At 40.5% G+C, this 18,974-nt stretch overlaps 1 protein-coding gene across 2 annotated transcripts in view; it reads right to left on the reverse strand.

Moving 5' to 3' along the window:
• Positions 1 to 845: 845 nt before the first annotated feature.
• The window catches only part of NALF1 (NALCN channel auxiliary factor 1), a 621,288-nt gene continuing 603,159 nt past the window's right edge, over positions 846 to 18,974 (reverse strand). Inside the window, exons 3-4 of one of the 2 annotated variants that reach the window (XM_026008875.2) lie at positions 2,862 to 2,907; positions 1,038 to 1,172 (exon numbers count right to left, since the gene is read on the reverse strand). In XM_026008875.2, coding sequence (XP_025864660.1) covers positions 2,885 to 2,907 — 23 coding nt within the window. In that variant the 3' untranslated portion in view covers positions 1,038 to 1,172; positions 2,862 to 2,884. Of the gene's footprint in view, positions 1,173 to 2,861; positions 2,908 to 18,974 lie in introns of both variants that reach the window. The other variant, XM_026008874.2, reaches the window with a different exon arrangement.

The following is an 18,974-nucleotide window of genomic DNA, read 5'->3' on the forward strand; positions in this document are numbered from 1 at the left end:
GGGGAGGGGGAGGTGGAGGGGAGGTGCTGGGAGGGGAGGGGAGGGGGAGGGGAGGTGCTGGGAGGGGAGGGGAGGGGGAGGGGAGGTGCTGGGAGGGCCGAGGGAGGGGGAGGTGCTGGGAGGGCGGGGGGGGGGGGGGGGGCTGGAGGCAGGAGGGAAGAGTTAGGGGGTTTTTTTTATTTGTATTTTTTGTTGTTTTCTTTTTTTTGTCTTTTTTTATCTTTTATGATTTTTTTTTGTTGTTGTTGTTGTTGTTGTATTTTGCTATACCGTGAGGTCATAGCGATCATTCCTCTAATAGAAACTGACAGGACATAGAGACAGAACTATCTGATGAACACACACAATGACTAGAAATATATATATAGATAGAGAGAAAGAGACAGTGAAGACTCAGTTTACCTCTGAGAAACCATCCCCGAAAATAAATCCTGTAGTAACAAGTGCAAAAAAAATAAAAAATAAAAATAAAAAATTAAAACGAAAGAAAACAAATAAACCCAAACCGAAGGAAAGCAAATAAAACCTCCAAACATTAAAACACAGTGTATAAAATGGTGTGAGAAATTTAAGTCACTTTACAGCCTTTTAGTCAATAAAAAGCTGTGTTTGTGTCCTCGTTTGGATCCAGGCCCATCTTCAGTTTTTCCCTAACGGCCTCCCGGGCAGCGGCGAGAGGGTAAAAACGCCCGGAGGGTGGGCCCGAGCGGGGGCGGGGCGGGGCGGGGCGGGGCGGGGCGGGGCCGAGCTGGGGCCGAGCTGGGGCCGAGCTGGGGCCGAGCTGGGGCCGGAGCTGCGGGCGCCCCGGCGGCCCCGCCCCCGCCCCGCCCCCGCCCCGCCCCCGCCCCCGCCCCCGCGCCCCCGCGCCCCCGCGCCCCCGGGCTACTCGTCGCGCGGCGAGCTCTCGTCCAGCGCCTGCACGCCCCCGAGGCCCAGCGCCGTGCCGTTCTGCGCCGCGGAGGCCGTGAGCACGGTGTGCAGCAGGATCAGCACGAGCACGCACAGCTTGAGTCTGCCGTGGCACAGTCTGCTTGCGGATGACACTGTGGGCGACGTCCTGTGACAGGCGCTGCTGGGCCCCAGCGTCCCCCTGGAGGGCTTGCTCGGGCGCTCTTCTCTCCTGACATCACAGCATTCGGGTTCATCGTTGCTTAGAAAGGTTTCGTAGAGCCCTGGGGACGGGAGGAAGACAGGGTGCGGTTAAGGGGAGGGCCGAGCCGCCGGGAGGAGCTCCCAGCGGGCAGAAGCTGTCACCTCTCTCAGTTCTGAGCCACAACACCTGGCGGGCCGGAGCCCTTCGTAAAGGAGAGGCCGGCGGAGACCATGTGGGCGCATGGTCGGTCGACTGTGCGCAGGCCCGTCTTTGCAAATGCCTCACTGTGCTGCTTCTATTCCTGGAGCTCATACCAGGGGGAAGTTCTGGGTCCTGATGAATGCGGAATCACCCGCTTGGTGCCCAGGGTCGTACCCCCCCCCCCACCCCTTCTGTTCACCAGGAATATGATTAACTGGTGCATCGCCCAAAGCCACAGCTAGTAACTGGTTGTGCTAAGCCAGGCAACCCCCCAAGCACAGCATCACAGCTTCGGGGACCGCCTTCACTGGTCTTCCCACCCTCAGGGGTCCTCGCTCTCCTTCTTGGTGAGTGGGAAGAGCCGCCCAAGCATCCAAGGGGGGGACCCTTTCCTTTGGATTTATTTGGTAAATTATGCTCTGACTCTTCCATTTGCTGTTCTGCTGAAGGATGCCTATCCTGTGCCTGGACACTGCCAGAAGGGTCTCCCCGTCCTTCTAGGAGTTCTGTTTCCAGCCTCCCCGCCTCCAGCACCTGCCTCCCCATGAAAGACTGTCTCCTTTGCTCCCTCTCTCTTTTCTTCCCTCTCCCCCCAATCTCTTCTTTCTCCCCCCTCCTTTCCCCTCTTCCTCTATAATAAGACATTGTTCTCATTTTTAAATTGATTGATGGATATTCTAGAAACTTTCAAAGTGGTAAAAAGAATAAAACGCATGACTACCTCCATCTTTCCAATCTTGTCCCTTGCCCTATTATGTGTAATGTTGTTAAGTAGCTACTTAAACCATTCTGTGTCTTTTTTTTTTTCTTTTCACTGGACAGCCACATTTTCTCAAGAATGGTAGAATAAAGTTTCTACACAAATTGTATTGTGCTATCCTCAAGCCTGAAACTTTCAAAGTGAGGATAGAGTAGTTTTAAATAAGATTTGGTATGTGAAGACCTGGGCTTAGTGCCTAGCATAGAGAAGTCATTTGAAAATGTTCGCTCTTAATAATAATAGCTATTAATAGTGTCTCATTGCCTCCACCTACATAATACAATCTAAAATGTCTTTTCCCATCTCTTCAGACTCCTTGACCTGTGCTTCAGGACATCCTGAGCTACTGGCTCTTCCCAGAACACATGATACTTTCACCACTGCCCAAGACTGCTTTTTGTTCCTGGATTCTTTCCCATCAGTCCACGGACTTTACTCTCATTTATGCTTCAACTCCCCTGAAATTCCCTGTGTGAAGTCTACACTGTGTCCTGGGCTGCAAGTCCATTCTACGTTAGCTCTTCACTGGAGCCACTGTTATCTGTCCTTTTTAGCACACTTGCTAGTTTTATGTCAATTTCCTTATTCATCTGTCACCTTAAAAGGAAGAACTATGTATTTTGGCTTTGTGTTCCCAATACGTAGTAGAATGCCTGAACAAAATAGATCCTCAACAAGCATTTATTACATGAATACACTCGATATATATTTGTTAAAAAAAGAGACTCTATTAAATACAATATTATATACTACAATCTTCAGTTTCTTTTAAAGAAATGACCAAGATATCCTTATAATGATGCTTACAATATTCATTTCTTCTTAGGCATTCAAAGGTAAACTTCACCTTCTCCTAGATAGAATATGGAAAAAAAACTGAATTAATGAGGTCTGCAGCTACGACATTTTTAATGTATGATATTTTCTTTTTTCATATACGATACCTCACTAGTAGGCTAATCATTTATTGAAGTATACGTTTTCCAAAATTATATTCTACAAAGAAGAGAGTTTATAGTTAAGATCATAAGAATAGAAATCTAAAGGTCATTTAGATCAACATTTTAGAATATAACAAGAATATATTTAATGATTTCATCCAAGTAAGAAGCTCTCCCAAACTCAGAAGCTAGTTTGCTGACTAGCAAACTCCATGACTAAAGTCATTTCATAGAGAATAAAGCAGTTCATTCAGGCCAATAAATGTACTCTTCTTCTCGACTGATAAAATTCATACAGTTCCTTTTCCCCTTGTGCATCCTTTTAGTAAGAATTTTTTTCAGGGTTATACATGCATATATATGAATAATCAAACAATTCCACAAGAAATTTTTTTAAATGCCTCCACCTCCCCCATCCCCAATTCTTCCTTCTCAGAGGCAAGTACTTGAACCTCTTTTCGCTGTTTCTGTGTTTAGCTACATTTCTGCAAATAACCTGTTTTATGCTTTTCTTGATTTTTCACTTGTTGTCTTCATAGATTTCCCCCTGGGACACATGACAGCAACATCATCAATACTCATTTTTCAGCTCCTATGCACCCCCGTCCCTGCATGGTAGTCATTCAACAAAATTCTCTTTATTAGGATACGACAAAAAACAGTTCTTAACTCAGACACACAGTCAACTTGAGTTTTCTGTAACTTACAGCTTTGGTTTTCCTAAGATAATAATTATCTTACAGCTTCCTAAGTACTTACTACTTCAACCTCAAGTACTTCCCAGCTGTTCCAGCAAAATAGGGTGTTCTATCTTTTCTCCTGGAGTCTTCTACCATTGGGACCTGTTGTTTTATGCCTGGCGCCCAACCTCCAGCCCGAGTGTCTCAGTGAACGCCCTCGCGGGGGACGCTTGCATCCCCGTTCTCTGGGTTTCCTATTCAGGAATAGCCTACGTGTCCTTTCTCGATTTGGGGGACTGTGGCATCTAGCATCTTCCTAAGGAAAGTCCATTGGAGCAAATATCCAAGACGCTGCATGTCGAAAAATGTGTTTATTCTACCTTGTCTTTAACTGCTTGTTTGGCTAAGCATGGAATTCCAGTTCAGAAATTCTTATCCTTCAGATTTCTGAGCATGACTCCTGCCTTCCTTCATCAGGCCTCTGGGAACTGTCCTGTAATTCTCTGATCTCAACTCTCCTACTTTTATGCCACTTCATCTCTTTGCTCTACTTTCTGGAGGATTCAGGGAGCTTTATCGTATAATGATTTTATTGTGGTTTTTTTCTATCACATTTTAATTTCCGAGAGCTCTTTTATGAACTCTGAATGTTGGATTTCTCTTTGTTTCTTTCTTTGTTTCTTTCTTTCTTTGTTTCTTTCTTTATTCCTTTTTTTTTCTTTCTTTCTCTTTCTTTTTTTGAACTGTTTTCATTTCACAGTTGCAACATATCCTTTTATTGCTGAGATATTTGCAGGGCTTGTATTTTTCATGTTTTATTTCCTCCCTGGATGGGCTCTGTTTTCTCTGAGCCACGTTTTTCTTCTTTGTTTCTTATTTTTTATGTGGGAAGCCTATGCATTCTTGATTGAATGCCCACAGTGAAAAGCATTGCAAATCAGGACACCTAAGGCGGGGTGTGAGTGGCCTGGTGAGGGAACCTGCCTGAACTGTTTAAATGGAAAAACTTGTTCATTTCTTCCCTTTACATTGGTGAGATTTCCTAAAAAATAGCCAGTGTTATCTGTCCAGGAGAACAGAGGCAGTGCTGAGAATCAAATGGGAGAAGATAGCTGGGGTTGGGAGGGTCTCCACCCAGTGTGTATACATTCATTTAACCCACATTTTGGGTCCCTCCCCAAACCTCCCCACCCTAGTGGCACCCAACCCAACAACTCTCTCCAACCATCTCCTAAAAATAGTCCTCCCTGCATAAAGAAATGGGTAAATGCCTTTCTCTGGGGTTGGGGAGAGCAAGTGCTGGGTTGGAGAGGTGGACATGGGCTGTGCAGATCTGATGGCTTCTAAACAGATTTCTACCTTCCACCCTATCCTCACTCTGCTGCTGCCTTCACAGTATGGGCTGCCCTCTGTCCCTGTGTCTGGAGAGTTTGGGATGTGAATCCTGCTTCCTGGTTCCCCTCTGCTGTGTCAGCAAAGGTTTCAACAAACCCTTTACTGGGCACCAGTTTTCGTTCTAGTTTCTAAGAGGTTCTGGTTGTTGTCTCCATTCTTCCATTCTTTCAGATTTATGCCTAAAAATAATTTCTTTCCTGTTGAGTCTGCATAGAAAACATGACTGCACTCTTCTCTGCCCCATTCTACTCTGTTCCATCTCAGATCCACTCCCCTAGCTAGGAATGCTGCTGGCAGGTGGATCCTGCCTCAGTGTTTCCCCAGAAACTATCTCCCAGCCTCTGGGCAGCCACTTCCAGTCATCAGAGCATCTGTGAAAGGCCATCTCAGCTTCGGATACTGACCCCCTGCCCAACCTTCCTTTCCTGACTCTCTCACAGATACACTTTCCCGATGAACCACCTGCATACAGATGCATTTCCTGGGAAGTCTACCCAAAGCATCTAACTCTTCCACATCATTTCAAGGGACCACGAGAACTTATTTCCAAATGAAAATCATTTCTCAAGCAATCATTTCATTGCACAGGTATATAACTGATTGGGATTTCGAAAGGAAAAGAGGAAATTTTCAGTGAATGAAATGTTCTGATACATTTTGCTTACAAAATGCTCTATTTGCAGTCTCTGATGAATCATTAGTTGCTATTTGACATTGAATAATAATAATAGCAATTATTATGCTAGCTTAGAGTACCAACCTCATGAGATTTCTTTGAAAATTAAATAATATACATACATTGCTGAGAAGAGTGCCTGGCAGATAGTAAAATCTCACATAATAATTATTATTCCTATTCTAAGTTGGGATAAATAGTGGAATCAGAATCTATTATGAAAAAAGACTTTAAGGAACATCCAATTCAAATTATTTTACTGTTTCCCATTCATCTGAGCCACTCAATGGGAAAAACCTTATTTTTCATAGCTCAAAACAATTACTCTAGTATGGTCATTATAAATATCGTCTAAGTACAGGAAAGCCAAATATTCTAAGGAAATCCTTAAAATAACCACATATATTCCTTTGTTATCTCAGTAATTTACCTTTTACCATCATATATGAGACTAATTTTTTCAGATATCTGAACAAGTGATATACTTAAAATTTTTCTGAATGCAAAAGTCTCAAAAAAACAGTAAAGTAAAAAGAAGAGAGGAAATCACTCCAAATCTGACTTTGATAGGAGGAAAAAAGAAACAAAAAGAAACTGCTGGAATTGGTTTCCCCAACTTTTTTTTTTGTTTCCCCAACTTTTTAATTAATACAGACACATATATACACACAGAGTGTGCATGTAATTTCTATATTTCACATGGAAAAGTCTATTCAGCATGTGTGACTATACTTTACCATGTTATTCTTTATTTGATTGGGTAGTATTGATTTTAAATGCTGTGTTTGTATTACTAAGTGAGATTGTATATGTAATATGCATATACTATAAATGTGTATTCTATACACATTACTATTGAGTTTTAGTAACTCTAGAGTAATTTATATGGCATGGAATCTATAAAACTTTCTAGCTATAAGGTCTTTCTTTAAGGTAATTTTCATAATTTTAAAATTTCTTTCATGGCTATTAATCTGTCAAGGTTGTTTTGTGACAAGTTTGATCATTCATATTTCTCTAAAAATAGCTTTTTTTATTGAGACTTTTATATTTATCCATGTAGAACTATACATATTTTAAAACTAGTTTTCTAATCCTCTCCTTCATCATTAAACTTTGTTTCATCTTTTTTTGACCCTGGTAAGATTTTCAAGATTTTTTTTGCCCACTTTGTTTTGCATTATCAGGGATATAGCTCTTGAACATTGATATATTCTGTTCGTTAATACATCGATTTCTTAATTATTTTTATCTTTTGGTTGATTTTCATTTATTATTTCCCCTTCTAACTATATTGAATTGAGTGCCACTTTATTCATTTAAATTCATGTTTTTCCTTAATAACTTAGTTACTGATCTAAATTTCCATCTGAGAATAGCTTCAGCCAATTTTCTTATGTTTTAATATGTAGTGATTTTCCATATTCTGTAATTGCAATACCCATTTCCTTTTATATCTAAATGACTTAAAAGAGTGTTTTATGGCTTTTAAATAATGTCACTGATACATTTTCAAAACTATTTTTGTCACTAATTTCAGGTTTTATTTACCTTAATTTCAAGAATGTGGCCTTTAAAAAGTTTTTCCCTAATTGCTTTCTTTGTGGATTTTCTTCATGTTATGTAAAATTATCATCTTTATTATTTTTTACAAATATTAACATTGGTAACAATGCTTAATCTTTATGTTTATATATTTTTTTCTTATTCAGAATGTCATCAACTGAGAAATGTGTCTTCTTCAACCATTTCTGATGATTCTGCTTTATACATTTGGCTATTAAGTCAGTAGGTAAAGAAAATTAATAACTTCATATTTTTCACTTGACATTTACTATTAATCAAGAAAACATGATACTCTTTGTTCTTACAAAGTACATACATATACTTTTTTTTTTTGGTGAAGTTTTGTTGGTTTTGTTCTGTTGTTGTTTTGAACATATGTTGTCCAGTATTAATGTAAACTTCATGCATATTAGCACAGTCATCTGATATATCTTTGTCCATTATTTTAATTTTTCTTGATCTCTATATTTTCTCTGTACTGTGTTCTACCTATAAGAATTTCACAATGATTGAAAAAGGAGAGTTTAATCCACTTACATTTACTGTCAGACTTGTAGTGCTTGATCTTGCTTTTATCATCATATAATAGCATTTCCAAACATTTAAAAATGTTTCTTTACTTTTTTCTATCTTTTTCTATGTAAGCATATTTAAATGCTGTTTTTTCATAATGTGCTAAATGCTTGCTATTGTCAATTCTACTAGACCTTGGCTTTTAGAAAACATACATAGTTGAACCTATTTTTTTTGTAATTCAGGATCACTGATAAATTAACAAAATTTTGTTTCCTTCAACACCTCATTCTGTATGATTTTTGGCTACCATCAGATGTTTTAAACTCAATTATTGTCACATTACTCATTTTATAGCCTGTCTCCTCTTAATTATTAGTAATACCTGCATATTGCTTTATATCGATCTTATTCAGAGATTATGTGGTTGCAATTAACAGAAACTCACAGGAGCTGATTTAGGTGAAAAATTAAAAGGATAAGAACAGATGGTAGGAGTAATAGTGGAAAAATTCAAGCCCTTTTCATGAAATACAAGGTACACCAGGTGACATGAATCACGGGATTGGTCATCAGAAAGGGACATGTCCTCATGTGGTGGAGATGAGCACTGTAATCTCAACTCCCCGCTGCACACCTCGCAGGGGAAGGAAGGCTTGGCTGTCTTTTTATGCATATGCACACACAGGACTTCCTCATCTGGTTCTCTCAGTTCAATGCCATCAGGTTGTGACACAATCCTGGACTTGTTCTGATCATCCTTGCCGGTCCCACCAGCCACGTACTGAAATGAGAGAGAGATGCCTGCAGAGCAGACATGTCCATGGATGCCATCCACTCTTTTTGAGGGACATGAAACGTCAGTGGTCAAATATGGTAGTTTCTCCCTGGAGCTTGTAGGATACCTTCTTCACTCTCAAAATTCAGAAATGTTTTGAATTTAATCTCATTTTAAAAATTTTTCCAGAATGGGAGGAATCACTTTAACCTGCCAATGAGTGTCCTGAAGCTCAGGAAAGATATTTCTCATCGTTTCTTTTATTGTTTCTTTCCTCGGTTTTATGTTTTGTATGTTTTCAACTTATCACATTCCCTGTCACCTTTTCTACATTGTTGGTTTCTGCCTTGGGCCTTGCCCCTACATGCTCATCCCTCCCCTTGGCTTATTCCAATTTCTAGATGGTTGATACTACACATCTATAATGTATTTGCAAATTTTCTTTGTTGCCCTGCAATATTGTCTTTTTTTAACTTAAACCTAGTGTTATGGTTGCCTGCTTCTCAGCCAAATTCCCTTTTTACTCTTCTCCCTTTGTTTTAAAGGTCCTATATGTTCTTGAATTTTATTGAGTAGATGCAGTCTAAAATTACCCTTATAGTAACTTTTCTCAAATATGTGCTCTATCATTCTTCTTCTCAAACTCTGTCTTCCTCCTCCCATGTAAAGTATATTCTAATTAGATTCCATATTTCATTTTCTGTGTGTTAAAGGTTGAATCAAGTCCCCCAAAGAGATATGTTGAAGACCTAGAACCTAGTACTACAGAATGTGACCTGATTTGGAAAGAAGGTCTTAAGAGACTTAATCAAGATGAGGCCACTATGTGATATCTAGTCCAATGTGATCTGTGTCCATAAATTTAAAATAATAAAAAAAAAAAAAGAAATTGGACCCAGAGACAGGCATGGATAGAGGGAAGACTGGAACAGATCAGGGAGAAGGTCATGTGAAGGGGTGAGGCATCTACAAGTCAAGGAAAACAAGAGATTGCTGGCAAACCCAGCAATCTGCTAGGAGTCAAGAGTGGAACAGACAGTCCCTCTCATCCCTCAAAAGGAACCAACCGTATGACACATTCATCTTGGACTTCTAGCCTCCAGAATTGTGAGACATTTTTCTTACAATAGCCCTAGGAAATAATATTCTGTATATTTATCTTTGAACAAAGATATGTTTCCATTTGCCTCCAGAACAGCTGGAGTAGCTTTGTTGTTTATTTAGTTTGACATCTCACTCCCCTGAGGATGCTGTTAGAAGTACAGGAAGGGATTCAGGGCTCTGGCTAACCTTTCCCCAGTTAGTTCTTTTCACCTGCATCTTTTCTGAATCTGCTTTCCTGTGACTACCCACACCTCCTCGGGGCTGCATTTCAGAAGAAGCCCATGTCCTGTCCTGAGGCCCCCTGCACAGCTGTGGAGAATGCCTAGGGTCAGCACTGGCTTCAGAAAATCCAGTGGAACATTGACCAGCTCTCTCTCAACTCTGTAAAGCATTTTCCTCCAAATAAGGACTTGTGGATCACAGATCTCCATGTTTTCCCTCCAACAGCGCTCACACTTTCTCCCTCGAGGGAGAATTGCAAGCAAGTCCCCAGTGTGCTCGAATCTGATCTGATTTCTATTCCTCTTAAAGAAATGGCTCTGTTTTGGGGTGGCTAGGAGGCCCCTTTCTAATGGCCTACAGTTCTCATGTTCCCTTGGTTATTTCACTGGAGTCAGAAGTGGGGAAGTCAGATGCTTCTGTTTACTTTGCCACTTACTGTCTGCTCCTTTTTTTTTTTTTTTTTCCTGAAGAGGAATTGTTAAAGGTCCTAAGGATAAGACTGCATGATAACCTTTTACTTATGCCCACCCAGGAGACTTTAACTGGAATGCATTTTCATCATAAAAAAAATAATGTTTTTGAAATAAATGAGCAATAATGGCAATGAGAAAATTATTACATGAGTATGGAAATAAAAACCCTGGAACAACATAAGGCAATAAAATGGAAAGCAAACAAATACCTTTCTCTTCAATCCTAATCCTGTTCTCCAAGGATAAACACTTCTGATGGATTGTATCTGCTTTTGGTTTGCTTTTGTGTTGGGAATGATTATCTCTGTAACTCTATACAACAAATTCCTTCAGCTATTTCTTAATCCAGTGATTTTTAGACCCACTAAAGAACTCACTACAGTTCTTTCCTCCTCCCCTGATCCCGAAAGGTGGCCAATAATTGTTTTTTTTCTCTAAAACTAGTTTCCTGTGTGTATGTGTTATGTACATTAATTTTGAATATTGAAAGTTAGAAAAAAAAGTGCATCCTGAGAATTCATTTAATCCTATTTCATTACAATACTCTTACTCAACATCATTTACATATTAGGAAAAACAGATTCTCACTTTTTATGCTTCATCAATTCATAAAAATCATGAAAATTTTAGATTCCTTGATATATGACTCATGATTCTCTTGCACATTTTTCCTGAGGTTCTAGCTGCCTTGCATTTTTTCATAGAATCAGAAAAAAATGTTTTAACTTCTTCCCTGTACCACTGACCCATCCAGCCTCATAATCATACCAGTTTCAATGTTCTAATATGAGCAGGATATTTTTGTTGCACATATTATCTCATGAGTGATTTCCACTATACCACCACAAGATCCTACAGTATCCTCTTTCTCAGGCTACTCTTTTGTTTGACTAGAGTAAAACTTTAAATTATGTTCCAGATGGGATGTGTGGAAAGTAAACTTTCAAGAGTATTCATATTTAATTTAAACAAAAAAAACTTCACTCTCACAATGGAAAGACAGTTTGTCAGGTATAGATCCTAGTTCACAATCTTTTTGGTTCTAATAACTTTTGAGGCATCTGTTGGCTGTATCTCAGCATCTAGTGGTGAAGGTTCTAGTTGTATGTGTTTCCTGTTGATGAGTAAAAGCTCACCACACATTCGGCGGTGAAACCAGCACTCATTCATCTACTCACACTCCTGTGGGAAGTCTAGCAAGGCTGATTGGTTTCTCTGGCCTGTGTTCACAAACTAAAATCAAAATGTTGGCAAGGCTGAATTCCTTTCTGGAGATTCTGAGGAGGATTTACTTCTGAGGCCATTAAGTGTATTGGCAGAATTTGGTTTTCTTTACTTGTAGGACTGGGGTCCTGCAGTCCTCACACACTGTTGACAGGGTAACTCTCAGCATCCAGGAGGTGTCTATCCCTGCTTCTTGGCTGGTGGTCCCTTTCTCCACCTTCCAAGCCAGCAATGATCTGTGGGTCCTACTCATTCTCTCTAATCCTCCTTTAGTGTCAACTCTCCTGCCTCTCATACTGTGTCTCTGACTGTCTGTCTTCCTCTGTGGTTTTCAGGGCTCATGTGATCAGAATGGGCCCACCCAGATTATCTAGGATAATCTTCTACTTCAAAGTCCATAACCTCAATCCTATCTGCAAAATCTTTTTTGCCATGCAGTGTGTTCATAGGTTCCAAGGATTGGTCACAGGCATCTTTTTCATTGAGGAAGGCATTACTCAGTCTATCACTCTGCCCTCTGGCTTCCAAAGTTTCACATCCATGCCACATGCAAACCACATCCAAAGATTCCAAATGTCTCCACCCAAAACAGCAGCAACTCAAAGTATGGAAACCTCTAGATCTTAGTTCAAAATCCTCGAATTTCCTGACCCAAATCACCTACATTAGGTATGGATGTGATTCTAAATGTAATCCATCCTGGGGCACAATTTCTCTCCATCTGTGGAGATTGTAGAAAGCAAGTTATCTGCTCCCAGCATCCAATGTTGAGACGCTGAGACAAGCACAGGCTAGGACTTACAGACACTCAGCGTCATAAATGAAGACAATGGCAGGAAAAAACGTCATCGTCCAATTCAGTTTTAAAGGCCAGCACCACAAACTCCATTTGGTTTCCAGGCTTGGGAATAATCCTGTGTGGTTCTCAGCTTCCCCTCTGGGCTCAGAGCTCTGCCCTCTGACCATCCTTCCTCTTTTATGACAAACGGCACGTGTTTACTGCTGAGTAGTTTCATTAGTGTGGCTGGGGGTGTCTGACTCCCTTTCTTCCTTCCATCCTGCCTGTCCCTTCCAGTCCAAGCTGGCAGTGTTTTTGCTGATATCAATTCTTGATAACTATGTGAGACTCTTGTCTGTGTCACAAGGATTCACTCTCTCGACAAGAAGCGCCTCCGCAGATCTTTCCTAGATAATCCCTTTGCTGTTTTTGGCCCCTGCTCAGATGGCTGAGAGGATCTCTGAGTCACACCTGTCACCTCTTCAAAGAGCCTCTGTATAACTGCGTACGTGGAACATTCAGACTTTCTGAGGTGTTGGCATTGGTTGTGCTGCCACACCCTCTGTTCTGTTCTGTTTTGTTTTCTCCAGAGCATGCTTTCCTGACAGGACATTTTTTTATCTCTTGCCATCTTGGAAGACAGAGATTTTCCCAAATTATCAAATCCTGGATTTGTATTGTTTAATGGTTCCCTCAATTTATCTGTCTCTTTTTGCGTTTTATTCTAGACAGCAAGAAAACACCAGGCTACAGATGTAGCCTGAAACACTTTGCTGGGAAATCTTTTCCACCATAGAGCCAACTCCATTGCTTACAATCTCTGCCTTCCATGCTTCTGCAGGATCCCATTCTGATAGGCTTCCTAATACTACATAACATGTTTCCAGTTACCATTAACACCCTCCTCCTCATCTCCCTCTGAGCCCTGGCCAGTGGTCTTTCATGCCACACTTCTACCAACATCCAGTTCAAGGCAATCTGGGATTTTCGTTATCATGCTATTCAAACTTCTCCCAACATCCCCCATGGTCTGGTTCCAAAGCCACTTCCACATTTCCTGGTATTTGTTATGCAGACCCAGACTTCCAGTACCAAGATGTGTGTTGGCTTTCTATTGCTACTGTAAAAACCTGTCACAGACACAGTGGCTTAAAATGGCATCTGTTTCTCACCTCCCAGTTCTGTAGGTCAGAAGCCAGGGCAAGTTTGACTGGCTTCCCCACTTGGGGTTCTGTGAGGCTGAAATATAGGAATTGGCCTTGACTATCCAGGCTGATTCAGGACATTTGCAAAATTTACTCTCTTGTGGTTGTAGATCCCTATTTTCTTGCAGCAGTTGACTAGAGATCTGCTTCTAGAAGCCACCTCATCCCCCTGGCTGGTGGCCTCTTTCCCCATTATGAAATCTAGTAACAGTGGAGTTGAGTCTTTCCCACCTCCCATTTCTCTGATCCTCATGACTCATCCTTCTGGCCCTGCACTTCTCTCTTCTGTGATGACGTTGGGCCCACCTGGTTGACCCAAGACAATCTTCCTGTTTTTTTTCTTTTTAAGATTTATTTATTTATTTATGATAGACATGCATAGAGAGACAGAATGAGGCAGAGACACAGGCAGAGGGAGAAGCAGGCTTCATGCCGGGACCCCACCGCGGGACTCAATCCCGGGACTCCAGGATCGCGCCCTGGGCCAAAGGCAGGCGCTAAACCGCTGAGCCACCCAGGACAATCTTCCTATTTTTAGGAAGATTTAATATGAGCTGGTTAGCAACCTTAATTCCACATGCAGAGTGCTTTCTGTCATGTAATGTCATGTGCCCACGGGCATATTATTGGGGGAGAAGACCAAGGAGTCCCACACCCTGCCTCCACACTAAGTCAGCATCCCTCTCGTTTCACAGGGAGCTTGCTATCTTCAGTGAAACCTTTTTGGATGTTGCATGTATCTGTTGTATTATAAAATCTCAAGAAGATATGTTTGCATATGGTTTCTCTATAGCTTCTTCTGCTGAGCTCCTTGCAACTAAAACCGTATTTTTCTTTCACTCTGGAAAAAGTCCTTCACACATTGCTTTGATAGCCAATCCCGTGTCTGCTTTCACTCTGTGTCCTTTTGTTTTGTTATGTTTTCTCCAAAAAGATTATATTGGGTGGGTCCCAGCCCTTCCATATAACGTTTCCTTCAGGCTGCAGGTCTCTCTGCAGGGCAGCATTCTCCTTGGGTGAGTGAATGGGGATGAAAAGGACAAGCTGAGGTTCCCTTCCCACCACTTCCAGAGGCATTGCTAAGAAGGCTTCCTTGCACCCCTCTCAGGAGCTCATTCAATGTCATTAGAAGGTAGATCCTTGGGTTTTGTGGGCAAACACTGCTGCTGTGTGAGGACGAATCAGTTGGCTCAGTGTCTGCTGAGAGCTTCACTTCATCAGAACGTTTCCGTGTCCTCCTGATCCTGCTATATCCTCAGAACAAGCCACAATCAGTAGAAGGTCCTGATGGAAGAACGATACCCTTCCCCGCTGTGGGGTCTCTTAGAGCCTGCTCCCCAATTCTGGCTGTGTTCTAAAATCTTACAACTGCCTTTGCTCTTCCACAGAAAAAAAAAAATTGTAAGCCTGCATTTTAATAGTGTCCCACTTTGTAAAACAAAACAAAACAAAATGGTTCTGTTGCTTCTACAAATATGTTTCATTTTATAGTTCTTATTTCAATTTTGATAAGATTTAGAGACACATGGGACATAAAATTTTGGCTCCAGCTTGCCAGCTTGGACCATTAGTTACACCCATGGTTTGCAATGCAATGGTTTACCCATTACCAAGATAATTTTTGCCATCATGTAAATCCTTAGTGTTGCAGAACTTAGTGTTTCAATTTTAGTATCTCTTCATTTTATATTGGCTGGAAGAGTAATTTCACGTGAACACAATAGGATTTATTTGGAAATACAAAAAATACAAAATCAATACCAGTATCCAAATTGTGTCCACCTTTTTTTTTTTTTAAGATTTTATTTATTTATTCATGAGAGACACACAGAGAGAGAGGCAGAGACACAGGCAGAGGGAGAAGCAGGCTCCATGCAGGAAGCCTGATGTGGGACTCTATCCTGAGACTCCAGAATCACACCCTGGGCCGAAGGCAGGCTCCAAACCGCTGAGCCACCTGGGGATCCCAGTGTCCACCCTTTTTAAGGTAAAAATAATAGAAATAAGTTATCTCTTGAGAATTTGCTAGTTTTCTAGGGTTCTTTTATAATTGGGCTGGTAAGACAATATTAAATGAGAAGTCAAGCTAAGAAATTTAGAAATCATAATGACCAAATTATAATGACCATCTACGGAAATAAATAGAATCAAATTTGTGAGTATTTGTATATTTATAATTTTTATAGTATCTTTTTTTAAGCAAGGGTAAATTTTAGGTATTTAAGGTATATGTTTGAGTAGTTTTTTGAGGAGAGCAGTGGAGGTGTCTCAGATCACTATGATGAACAAATGCTAGCATGGTCTGGCATCTAATATTAACAACATTATATTACTTTTCTTCTAGTTGACATTTGAGAATAAGGATCACTCCTTCATGCCGTCTTGGTGATCTAAATACCTAGCAGGCTGTTTATCCCCCAAAGAATAATAAGTATTTGTTTGATGAGGGGAAAGACGCAAAGAATAATGTATCTGGAGTTGTAAGAGAGCGTTTCAGTAAGTTGAGTATATTAGATGACAAAGCACAAATACCTGGTTATATAAAGGCCATTCAACATTGAAAGCTAACTCTGCATTAACTAGACTATAAATTGCTCTAAAAACTGAAAATGATGCTAAATGAAATGAAAATCAAAAGCCCACATTAAAATGGCAGAGATATTCTACAGAGAATTCACTCATTCATTAAGGCCATAAACTGAGTCGAGAAATAAATTGGGCATTTGAAAATGTCTTGATAATGGGTCCTAAAGTTTTCCAGGACTGTGCTAGAAAAACAAAGACTGTCTGCAGCCGGAGGGAATATAATCTAAACAGAAATCTGACACACACTGTTAAATATCACATTGCACATTGTTATTTGCCAGAAAATAGTTTAAGTGAGTTCTTAATTTTTAAAAATGTATTATAAGAAAATAGAAAAGCAAAAAAAAAAATGGACAAAGAAGATACATTCTCACCAATTGTATCATTTTAATTTTCTACTCCCTCCCCAATGAATCCCTTGCTGGCGTCCTTGAAGGAGGCTTTATTGGACGGTGTGGAGGAGAGCCATATGGATTCCAGGCTACAGTGCAACTATTTGGGTCTGCACAAAGTCTCAAAACAAGGCAGGGTTCAGGGCCATGGGTACTGTTGGGATAGAAAGACTCATGTTCCTCTTCTTGTTTCTCATAAGTTACCAAGTACCTGGGACTCAAGTGGTGCCTACAAGAGTCATCAGAGAAAGGAATAAAAATCTTAATTCTTTCTCTTTCTTCACTATGAACCAACATTGCTGCGAGATGCTTTCACTTCTCTGGTCACACTGCTGTCACAGATGGGAAGAGTGTTGGAGGAATTTCATGAAGTACATTTCAGAGATTCAGAAAAATTTGTGTAAGTGTGTCATAGGAATTCACATCACAGGAGGATGTGAAAACGTTGGCTCTCTCTCATAGATGTTTCTGTGACTTCGTGCTTAGCACTAGCCAGCTCAGCAGCATTGCCCAAGAAGCCCCATGAAGAAAACTGTATGGTCCTTGTTAAGAACATTACCTATTACTCTCTGTTTCTATTTATTTTTGTTATTTTCCTCTGGGAAATGGCACAGTGGGCCCACTGGTTATAAATCAGTGTCATTGTTTAGTGTATATCCCACAGTCCTTTTTCTAATTTGGAAATCCTTGGTACCTATGAGTCTGTAAAGGAAATATCCTTGCAAACAGGAAACTATATAAATAATTCTAGGGCTGCAGTGTCTCAAACCATGAGTTGTAATTGAAGAGACAGTTTTGCTAATGCTTTGATCCGTCAGTGTTTTTAGAGTACGAACAACATTTCCTGCTTTTCTTTCTAAAAAGAAAACCAGACTTTCTCTGTAATAGAGCCCATATAGAACTAGCCCAACGTCTGTGTACACTCATGCGTGCGCAGACACACGTTAATGGCTTCAAGGCAGGGAAACACCTCATAAGTAGATCCTGACTTCAAAAATAGGCTTTCTTTTCAATGAGCTAGGGGGAAATTATTTTCCCAATTTGATGTACCAGTTTTTGAAACATTAAATGTGAACAAAAACAGTTGTGACTTCAGTCAAAATGTCTTTACTCAAAACAAATGCCAAAACTTAAGTTGGCAATAGTCTGACTCCAAAGAAAAGTCAATATACAAGACAGTTTGTGGACCAGGTAAGAACATTGGTCTCTGTATTTGAGAGTTAATATTAAATTTAACAGGGGCGCCTGGGTGGCTCAGTGGTTGAGTGTCTGCCTTTGGCTTGGGGTGTGGTCCCAGATCCAGGATCAGTCCTGCATCGGGTTCCCTGCAGGGAGCCTGCTTCTCCCTCTGACTGTGTCTCTGCCTCACTGTTGTCTCTCATGAGTAAATAAATAAAATCTTTAAAAAAAATAAAGTAGGGCATTCAAAGGAAAATAAAACAATTTAAGATAACTATTTTCAGAAAGGAATTACAGAAACATTGGAAGCAGGGACATTGGTGGTGGGCAGGTGGGGATTTGGCAGATGGGGGATAGATCCATTTGAAGAAGCTATCACTCATTGATAGAAGGCACGCTTCCATTAAAAATAAGGTTATATCTTATATTCACACATATTTTCCATTAAGTGAAATTCCAGCACGTTGATTGCCAAAGGGAACGTCTCAGGCAGCAACACATTAATTGTTTATTTCCTTAGTTACAATGCCAGGTGGAGCGATGTAATTATGATTCATTTCATCCAATGACATCTTGAATTATTTCTGTTTTGCTTTCTGATTGTCGCCCTCTGGGGTCATTGGTTTACATCTGCCATTGAAGAAACAAGACTCAAGTTTTAACAAAATGCAAAGGAGACTGACAATGGTTGCTAATTAGCCAAAGGAAGCGTTTAAAGTGATAGAGATAAAACATCAGGAAATTCTCCTCCTCCTCCTCCTCCTTTTTTCTTCTTTTTTTGAAAAATAACAGGATTTAACATTTAGTTACAACACTTATTTGAGCGATGGAGAATATCAGTTTGGTAGGAGACCTGTTAACTGAGAAGGTATGAAAAATAATAGTAAGAATGTGTTGCGAAGTAACGCCTCTCAGAGGCAGTACTAATATAAACTAATGTGTGGAGAAATGAGGCTCAGTGGGTCCCCTCTGCTTGACATCTGCACTGTTTGATTAGTGCCGTCTTACCCCATGTGGGTGAAACGGCATCCTTAAAAATTCTGTGTTTCCCACAAGAAACAGGAAAGGAGAAGGTGCATGGCTGATGACAGAAAGAAAGGAAGGAAAAAAGAAAAGATTGTGTATTAAATTAAAAGGAGATGTTATTAGGCAACATAGAAGAGAACTAAAAAGAGCCAATGTAAAAAAGTCCAAATACTATCTAAAGA

The sequence above is a fragment of the Vulpes vulpes genome, chromosome 6, assembly GCF_048418805.1.
Source record: "Vulpes vulpes isolate BD-2025 chromosome 6, VulVul3, whole genome shotgun sequence".
NCBI classification, from domain to species: domain Eukaryota; kingdom Metazoa; phylum Chordata; class Mammalia; order Carnivora; family Canidae; genus Vulpes; species Vulpes vulpes.